This window comes from Clinocottus analis, unplaced genomic scaffold (assembly GCF_023055335.1).
Source record: "Clinocottus analis isolate CAN_PGR_092001 unplaced genomic scaffold, fCliAna1.0.p SCAF_15, whole genome shotgun sequence".
Taxonomy (NCBI): domain Eukaryota; kingdom Metazoa; phylum Chordata; class Actinopteri; order Perciformes; family Cottidae; genus Clinocottus; species Clinocottus analis.
In genome coordinates, this window is record NW_027175876.1 from 8,078,773 (window position 1) to 8,088,799 (window position 10,027).

General features: G+C 40.8%; 2 protein-coding genes across 2 annotated transcripts in view; one reads left to right on the forward strand and one right to left on the reverse strand.

The window, feature by feature from the left end:
- Positions 1–1,071, forward strand: part of LOC137785443 (beta/gamma crystallin domain-containing protein 1-like) — a 20,744-nt gene extending 19,673 nt beyond the window's left edge. Inside the window, exon 22 of the mRNA XM_068576681.1 lies at positions 472–1,071. Coding sequence (XP_068432782.1) covers positions 472–560 — 89 coding nt within the window. The 3' untranslated portion in view covers positions 561–1,071. The remainder of the gene's footprint in view (positions 1–471) is intronic.
- On the reverse strand, positions 993–9,818 carry LOC137785444 (reticulon-4-interacting protein 1 homolog, mitochondrial-like). Its single transcript, XM_068576682.1, has 9 exons — positions 9,221–9,818; positions 8,984–9,135; positions 6,816–6,884; positions 6,280–6,404; positions 5,802–5,850; positions 5,547–5,683; positions 4,792–4,975; positions 3,089–3,184; positions 993–1,990 (listed from the first exon to the last, which is right to left on the reverse strand). Exons 1-9 carry the CDS (start codon positions 9,516–9,518, stop codon positions 1,796–1,798), a joined length of 1,305 nt encoding a protein of 434 aa, XP_068432783.1. The 5' UTR covers positions 9,519–9,818; the 3' UTR covers positions 993–1,795.
- Positions 9,819–10,027: the final 209 nt, after the last annotated feature.

Here is a 10,027-nt window from a genome sequence, read left to right on the forward strand (position 1 = left end):
TCCCCCGTACGTCCATACACTTTATGTTCAGGTTAAAGATATTCTGACGTCCTTCAATTTGAAATATCCTTTATTCTTAGCTTGTTTTACATGTAAGATGAATTACTCATACTACTGTTACTTAGTTATAACTCATGTTCACACCAAGCCTGTACTAACAGCACAGTAACAATAGTCATGATCAATTATATTTCTGTTTATTGGAGTTCCACTTAAATTGAAAAGCCAGTGTTTATGTCTGAGGGCTTTGTTTGTATCAGTCAATTACTGACACCTTGTGGACTAAATCCTGCTAATGTACAAACCATCCTCCTCTGCACTAAGATGCATAGTATCGTGGATATTATGTATCATGATCATATTTTTACATGACAAATGAAAAAAATAAATATTTGAACATCATCATATAATATTATTGAACATGAAAAAAATTAAATTGAAAATAACGCTTTTACATCAATTCTGTTTCAGGGGGCAATCACTACGACAAAAACCAAGTGATTCTAAAAACAATTGATCCAAATAACCTACAACAACAGTGGGATGTGGATGTTATATGAAACCATATGAGCTGCTGGACCAGATCCCTTATTATTGTATAATCAGAGGAACACCTCAACCAGCCGTTCTGTCATGCAGCTGCAAGACGACGGCTCACAGCGAGGTACGTCATGGGAAAGACTTCTCTGCTGCAAGAGGACGACAGAACTCTCCATTGAGGCCAACATGGAGAGCTGTGGATAAATCCGTAAGAATGTATTACTACCAAGAGCTGTCTGAATTTTCATAATTTATACTTAACCAGTTATATATACTCAGGCTTATTTTTTTGTCTTTTTATTGATTATGGTACATCTGTTCGCCTGATAATGTCAAACAGTGTTAAAGCTTTTCCATATTTTTATGCAACATGTGTGTTTGTGCACATACATACATATAGCCTTGTTTTCAAGCTGCATGCAATATGAGAAAACAAACAATACAAGTTCCTATGACTGTTTTTATTTGTTTAATCAAAATCATACAGCACACAACTCTTTTGTTTTCAGAATAATAAACAGATTTTTGTCAATAAACGTGTTTAATACATTGTACACAAGATCGAGCAGCACTTGGTTTACAACAAGTTAAAGACTCAATGCTTCGGATTTCATTATTTGTTTTTGCCCATTTAATAAATGACGAACTCACAATGTGAGATGCAACATAATGTTGGGAAAGATTCCCATTGTCACGACATCTTGGTTGTTTAACAACTCAACATGGACAAACGCAAAACAAACCTTCACCATGTTTTCAGTGTAGTTCTGTACATCAGAGTGTCAGAAAAACAGCTGTCCCCCAAATTATACATTAAATAAAACTTCTGTGGAAGGGTGTAGCATGGGCGTGGCCTCGTCGGAGGTCGACGCTCTCAGTGTGCCGTCCTAGTTTATAATGAGACTCCTTACTGGATAGGTTGCAAGAATCAGAACGCTACCAAAAGTCTAGTTGTAACAGCTGGGTGCTGACCTAGATGCCATTTATAAAAGTCCACGGCTGGTAATCATTTTAACTTCCACATGACAGGAATGCTGCAGAAATCTTGTGAAAACTTCCGGACAGTACAGGAAGAAATAAGCATTACCAAAAGAAACAGTTGGCATGCTCCGATTACAAGCTCAGGTCGTGCTTGTAGTCTGCTCCATCGCAGCAGCACCTCTGCTCTCTTTGGTGAACAAGCTGCAGCTGTCAAGAGTAGCCTTTTAAAGAGGTAAGAGGAATCACGGCTCAACTCATACCCTGGCCACTGTCTCTAGTTTTGCTTGGCCGTTTCATGCACTTCTTGCTCAGGCTCTGCGCGCCTGTTTTGCACCAACTCCTCGGCCTGCTGGTCATCCTCTTCAGCCACCCTGACTACTGTCTTCCCTCTCGCGTGGCCATCCTCCAACTTCTGAAAAGCCTGAGGTACTTGGGTAAATGGAAACTGGGCCTCCACTACTGGCAGAATCTGCAGTGAACAAGCAGAAAAATATCATGAATATGAGCTTAAAATCAATCAGGAAGCAAAGTCAGGAAACAATTAAGAGATTAGATTCAAACCCTCAGCATTTCAGCCATGGGACAAATAGTATTTGGCTTTTGTTTTAATGGGCAGGGTAAATGGATGAGTGGACTGATGTATAAGACAGCACTATTAGTGTAGACAGTTTGATTACAATTTTCTGTGACAACATATACATATCATTTAGGGGATGAACTCCATGCAGTGAGTGCTCTAAACCAGACAAAAATAATAGTTTTTCTATCAAATACTACTGGACCCAAATTTAAGGTGCATTTTATAGATGTCTTTCCCCAAATTTACACGACTGGGAAATTATAGTTATAATGTTGAATGAATTTAGACAAGCATTTATCCACAAGCTCCTACTGCTACATCATCTGTGCTCTCATAGCTGTAAATGTGATAAAGTGTGGGAGGGATAAGGAATGTGATGAGGCTGGACAATCCTCTGCTAGTCCCACAACACGCGCGTCCAGGCTTGTTATTCTGGTCAGCATCTCTTGTCGTTAACAATGAATGGGGAGCGCAAATTGCGTCACACTGGAAACCATCCACACTTCTGACTGAGAATAGGACCTGCAGACAGCATGTGTGTGTTTTGTGCGTAGGGTGGAGGGGGGAGGCGGGGGTGGGATGCCCACAGCTTCCCGCCACTGGTCTGAGTGTGCTGCTCGCTGTAAGCCCCGGGACAAAAGGACCGAAGTCCCACACGCTTTTTGCGAATGGCTGCTCAGCACTGTTTAAAAATCCATTCATCGTCTCCTGGCGCCTGACTCAATTGCCCAGAAGCCAACCGTGCACAGCGGGAATGCGATGCTCACTTCTTAACAAAGCCCAGGGGAGCCTTGAATACCGGCATATATGGAATCCCTGGTATGTTCATATTAAATATGCTGTATGATCTCCATCCCTGCATGGATTTCCCCATCAGGCTGTGATTGGTGTGAGAATGAGAGGATTTACATCGCCCCATTCTGTCAGCATGGGTCGTTCTGCATGACAAGTAGCATGCATGAGATCAGTAATGAGGCGGTACAGTACCATCCCTGCATCCACCAGCTTGCTGACCTCGTCCAGGGCCGGCCCATCTGGCGCATAAAATCCCCACCGATAGAAGACTCCACTTGATATTATGTTCTGTGAGACAACAATCAGAAGTCAGGCAGGTGTGCACCTCATGGGTAGAAAGGAACAGAGTGGTTATATCTGAATGCACAAATATTGAGTATACAAACAAAAGGTCCCCATGCTTCCTACTTGATTTATGTTTTTATAAAGAGTTTCATGAGATAATGATAAAAAAAAATACAATGGGCTCACTGAAAAGACTGAAAGAGGAACATTTGTCGAAATATAAATTGCCAAAATAGACATTGTATTCAAGTTGACTGATGGAAAATACCAAAAGTAAGAAATACAAGCATGGATTAGATGGAAGAAAAACTGATCAATACATACTTGCAGGTAGACCAGTTACCTGCCTGTACAGTAGATACTCAAAAGTTATTAAGTTTTTCTTGCTTAGATTTCACATGATTAAAATTATCGTTTACGTTATTCCTAGACATCCATCCATCCACTGAAAACAGATATTTTGTTTTGCCATTTGAATTATGTTACAAGGAAAAACACACAACCCCAATAAAACGTGCACCGAGAGGTATCTAAAACTAAATAAAAGAAGAAAAGAAACCCCGATGTACTAATCTTAATATGAACCACTTGGCAAGACTTTGCCACACCTCTTCAGCCTCTGGTAAATATATTCCTGCTTGCTTTAAAAAAGAATTGGCAGGATAAGTCGGTGCTGACAACAAGTTGAACACTAGAGGGCTCAGTTGTGCTGTGATCTCCCAGATGGAAAGGGCGTGTGGTGTAGAGCTGGGCAACGAGGGTGTGACTGATGTGGCTGAGCCCGGTCAAACTGACCAGCTGGCTCTGCGACCATGGACAAAGGGGCCCGGAGGTTTGGCAAGAAACACACAAACACTGGTATTTGCTGGGTGGAGATAGCCAGCTACATTCTGCACAAACACCAAATACTGCTGGTTCAGCGGCAAACACATGCATGCACACACATCGCCTCTAGAACACCCACACTCACAGTCCCGTCCTCACAAATCCAACACTGCCAGCCGTGCTGTCACCAATGCCCAGAACAACTTAACTCAGTCCCTCGAGCAGCTCCACCCTGTCCTCGCCTGTTCAGCCACTTGCCTCGTCACACATGCACGGCAGTAACTGATCACGCTAAAACACCGGGCTTACACCTATGCGGGGACTGAAACGCTTAATGGTGGAACTCCCTTTTCTTGCTGTACACGGTCAAATTAAGTTAACCCTGCAGGGTGTATTTCTACAGCTCAAGCATAAACCTTTACAAAGAGAGAATATGCGTTGAAGCCAAGTCAAGTTAGAACAGGATTGTTCCTTCCCTATTTCAACTGAACTTAGATTCATCTGATCAACTCAATAGAAATAAATGAAAAACCTCTGGCTGAAACAGGTGTACACCCATTATGCAACATTGTCTTTCCAAGCCACTGATGATTAGGTATTTCATTTCAGTTTGGGTACACCTGTGGTCCACACCCATGCTGATGGCTTCATGAAAAAACAGGACAGTAAAAGTTGTTAGCGGGGCGAATGGCTGTGCATGTCAGACCATAAACAGCAGCGTCATCAACAACATCAGCACTGTTTGAATGCGTGTTGAAATTGAACGTTTGTTTTGCTCATCTTACCTGTGTGACCTTGCTGTGCAGGGAGCATCCTGCTTGTAACAACCCATCCATTAGGCCCAAGGAATCAGTGTTGAGGAGTAAAGGTGTCACCAGCGTGACGTACTTTGCTCCAGACCAGGACTTCAACAGGCCCACCGCCCACTGCTCCGTTTCCCCGCCGACGTTGTCCAAGATCAGGTCAAACCTGATAGAAAAAAAGACAGACCGTTAAACTTAGGGGTGGAGAAAGGTTTAAAATATGAAAAATAAGCACTTCATAGTAGGTTAGTGGTTATGAGAGCATTGTATGTTTAATCATCTCAGGTCAGTAGCCTTCTTTTTGCTGGAGGATTTCCCTGATTTTTAAGAGTGTTTTGTCGTTGAGCGAAAGCCAGGATTGAACAGTTTTGTTTCAGGGAGGGGAAGAGGAGGTGAACCTCCATCCACTGAGACCTTGAGCCGTGGTTTCCATGGAAACTACACAGCCAGTCAGGGAGCTGTTGTGCCATGATGACAGGGAGATGTTTACCACATTCAGGGTGTGTTTAAAAGGCGGAGAAGGGAACACAATTATCGCTGTCCTGGCGGATTTCTTCTCATTAGCACTTTTCCTGAACTGGCGCGGACTATAATGATACTTCAGTAATAAACTTGGAGCAAGTCAAGAACATTCTGCTTTTAAATAAAAATGATACGATGTCACCACATAATGCGCATGGGATTTTATAGTCTGGTTAAATACATTTAAAAAAACTTTTCACAGCAACAACACATACTTCTCCATCATTTCAAGCTGTTCAAGCGAATCTCCTGTTGTGTAGTCCACAACCTCATCGGCCCCCAGGCCTCGAACAAGGCCTTTGGCGTTCTGTGAGCAGGTAACCGTTACGTGGGCACCCCAGGCCTTCAGTAACTAGTGGCACACAGTGGAAGAAAACTGAAATATACACACAGACACAGAAAGTGGCCGTGCACTTATACAGTCAAACATACGCGTCGGTACAGCGAGAGGAAAATGCACTCTCTCTTACCTGAATAGAAAATGTTCCAACGCCTCCCGATCCTCCAGTGATCAAAACTCTAGGAGGGAAGAAAAAAGAAAAAACAGCAACCAAAGGGTCATTCAATTACTATGTGACTCATTTTAAGCAGAGTTTACGGGTTAAAAAGAAGGATCTAAAACCCTTTTGACGCCAATTAGAATGAAACAGAAGACTAGCCCCACCACTAAAATGAATGTGACAAAAAATGTGTCTCGTCAAAAGTATAGCTCTGCATGACTGGACTGATTTAACAGAAAAAGAGCTCATCTGGAAACTCCAAGACTTTTAAAGAATTCATTCAAGGTTTGATGGCCTTTAGTAATAGTTCTCGGAGACTTCTTCTCTTCCCTGATGCTGTGATTTACACGTCTAATGTTCTAACTCTAACGTCTCTGTATAAATGGTGATGGGGTTCAATAAAAGGTTACAGTATCCAGTATCTGGACACAATCAGGCTGGTGCTTGCCTTTTATTTGAAGAGCTGTCTCTGCAAAGACCACCTGCATTGACAAGAGCAGACAGAGCCGTGTTGGCTACATAGGGGATCGATGCTGCCTCTGTGTGACTCAATAATTTTGGCTTATGGGAAACCTGCAAAAACAGCCAGGAGTTAGAAATAAATCAACATATCAACAATTTTTTTTCAATAAAGAATTTCAAACTCAAGCCTAGTCAGATCGACTGTGAGGGCAGCTCGCCATTAGTTGCTGAATAAAATAAAAGAAGAAGGAAACAGAGGGCAATTTGTGTCTCTATAATTGGTGCAACAGTGGCTCCTGCAACCAAACCAAATTTATCCTGATTGCCTCTTACATTGTAGGATTACATAACAGGGTGCACTCTGTTTAGACTTTTGTTAAACATCCTTTACAATTCATACCAGAGCTCCTAATCAAAACTTTTCATTTGTTTAAAAAACATACAAGCAGGAAAGTTGATTTTAAATTAGTCAATTGATGATGAAAAGCAATAACTACTAACTCCACTGCCTCTGTGACTCACCTCAAACTCTGTTAAAGTCACAAATTCTGCCAAACTTCCTTGTTTCCAAGGGGGAACAGCAGCCCACACCTGGAACACAAATATGACATTTACCTATGCTGGACACGACTCAATTTAACCACCTACACTTATTTATTTAACCTCATTAATTGACTATTAAGCTCTTAGTCAGAAGATCTCCTCATTATGCGTGAGAGGAGATCTTTAAACTGATGGCACAATACATCTAGAATACTGTTCTGTGAATTTGTTTTGACAGTATATTGTTCTATGATTTAATTACATTTACTTTAACTTGAATTTGCATAATCACATTTGTATCTGCAGGAAGACAGTAATGTGGAAACGTGGGAGGCAGCACAGTAGAGGACTAAAGATATTATTCATGTGACCAAGAAAATTCCAAGAAAATGTCTGTGGATGAATTGACTATGAAGTTGTAGGCAATACGAAGACAATTGTGTAAAGTCAAACAAAAAGAATTACTACAGTAGCCATTTATTTTACGACTAATATCTTTGTGTTAGATCAGTGGTACCTAGGGTTGCAAAATTCCAGGAATATTCAAAGTTGGAAACTTTCCACAGGAATAAACGGGAATTTACAGGAATTAACTGGAAATTTGGGGGTAATTTAATAGTATTTACCTGGTCATAAGCAGGCATGCATGCAAACATTTATAATACAACTTTTAAAAATTACTTTTTGACATCCCGAAAGCCGCGAATAATGGAGGTGATGGTGTACTTTTGTGTGGACATACATACGTCCTACTCTCACTGCTGTAAAAAAGTCTACTGTATACAAATAAACTTGGTATTAAAATGAACATGGCTTCAGTTTACCAAGTAATCAATATGCTAATGACAAACAGTGGTGGGAAAGTTCACTTTCTACATTAACTAGTTCAGTTCATAGTCCATAATTCAAAAATGTTGAACTAAGTTCACGGCTTCAAAAAATGAACTAGTTCAGTTATTTTTTCAATATGTCGCAGCTGTAATTGAAATCTCCATCTGTCTGCAATACCGCTCTTGGCATCTACGCAACTCGGCGCTCTCACACTTGCCAGGCATCGGGCTGAAACATTCAGACGCAACACTGATGACAAAAACGTCAAAAACAACAAAATGTTTTATGTTTACGTTTATGTTTCTGGCAAACAATGTTCCCAACCAGCTGCATTCGGGGTCCAGCGGAGCTCGGCCTACATAGTCTTGTTCTCAACTACATTTAAGTTCTCTGTTATATGCTTTTGCAAAAAACTTAGGCACATTTCTTTTTTTCAAAATTCCCGGGCCAAAATTCCTGTGGAAACTTTCCGGAAATTTACTGGAAAATTTCCGCCCCTTTGCAACCCTAATTGTACCTAAACTTTCCGGCTTGTGAACCCTTAACATTAAGCAATACCTATACGTATGACCTCGTCACTGGTTCCATTAAGTCAATGAGTTATGAACAGGTCGACCAGATAATAAAATAACAAAATATGTTTATATTATATAACTTTTTTCCACAACCTGTTGATCATATTGTCACAGGACGTCAGGACCTCAGGTTGTGAACCACTGTGTTAGACCAGTGTGCACAGATTAATAAATTAATAAGTCGAACACTTTTATGGCTATGTTGGATTTTATATGACGTTTGCATCAAGATGATGAAGAACTTGGTTTCTTGATGACTTAATTTGCTGGATGAACCACAAAGAAATACATTGGTTTCCGGTTATCTCGTCAATAAATGGTTTCTTAATTGATTTTCCAATTTAGTATATTAAAAAATTATGGAACATCATGCCCTCCTATAACACGGTCAGTATTGGATTTTCACACCTGGTCTTAATTATCTTATCTGTTTATTTGAAACTAAATGTCTGTTGCAGCAAAGCATGTGTTGATGTAATATAACATGCATGCATGTATTCCTATACTCACATTATTCATAAAATAGAAACAAATGCATATCATAATCTAACACTGTGACCCTCCCTCTTTCCATTAGTTGTTCTTGTCTGTGTAATAGCATGTCCTTGTATTGCCATACTGGCTTCCATGTTATGTCTTTCAGGAAATAAATAAAAATACTAAATGCATTTTTTTTAAACACAAAAAAAGGGAAATCAAATAAATACTGTTATTAAAGACAGGTGTGCAGTGCAGCTTTACCTCATCTCCTGGAACAACATGTGTAACCTCAGATCCACAGTCCACTACGACACCAGACACGTCACGACCCAGAATCAGAGGGAACTCATTATCATTGTTGATCACAGACAATGGATCCCTTCTGAATTTAAGCAACTTAGCTCCATAACCACCTGAAAATGACAAAGCATGCAGGTATATTAAAACAATGTCAACAACAAATCTCTGATAATGTCATCACTGTGTTCACGCACTTACTCCTCATAGATATATCAAGAGGGTTGAGACTAGCCGCATGGACTTTAATCAGCACCTCGCTGGGAGAGCGGACAGTGGGGACCGGGAGTTCTTCTGTGTACTTCAGAGCCCCGTTAGTGCCATACTGATCCATGACCCAGGCTGACATACAGCCATGCAGCCTTGAAGGTGAGCTGCATATGTGCCTCCTGGGGAGCACACTCCAGTATGCACTGGCGAGTGTTTTGGTCGAGTCTGCTGCCTTCGCGTTGAACAAACACAGTAACCTGGTCGATGCCATAGCTCTGACGGAACCCATCACGTCGTCCTTCACCGGATGTGCCTATAAAGCCAGCTGTTGATGCATTCAGTCTCTTGGAAGAGCACTTGTCACTAAGTTAGCTAGCTTGATGGCTAGGTAGCTACTTAGCTAATATTAGCACGTCCAGGTCGTCAGCGCTCAAAGCAAACGCAAAAAAATGAGATAACGTAGTTAATCAAATGAATAAGTGACAGCGCCTTTGAGCACGTGCAGTTTATTATCCAGCGTCACATTAGGCGGAAATAAAACCCACTGTGCAAAAACACAGCCGATAGCAAACCTCTCAAGGACTAAGATAGCCAGATGGCTACATAACAAGCTAACCTCTGAACTCACAACGAGAGCCAATCACAATCCTGGAGCTAAATATTCTGGCCAATAGAGTAAGAGAATTAGTCTGACGTATATTTATTATTATTGTTGTTGTTATTATTAGTTGTAGAGGTTTTCAACGCATGTTATATTATGTTACCATATATAAATACAAATAGACTAATTGAAGTATG

Bases quoted from the DNA above. Each gene is read 5' to 3' on its own strand.
- LOC137785444 (XM_068576682.1), bottom strand. From the start codon at position 9,518: ATGGGTTCCGTCAGAGCTATGGCATCGACCAGGTTACTGTGTTTGTTC. The intron at 6,885-8,983 runs GTAAAGCTGCAC...TTTGTGTTCCAG, and splicing joins ATGTTGTTCCAGGAGATGAG to GTGTGGGCTGCTGTTCCCCC. The intron at 5,684-5,801 runs GTAAGAGAGAGT...GTGTGCCACTAG, and splicing joins TTGGAACATTTTCTATTCAG to TTACTGAAGGCCTGGGGTGC.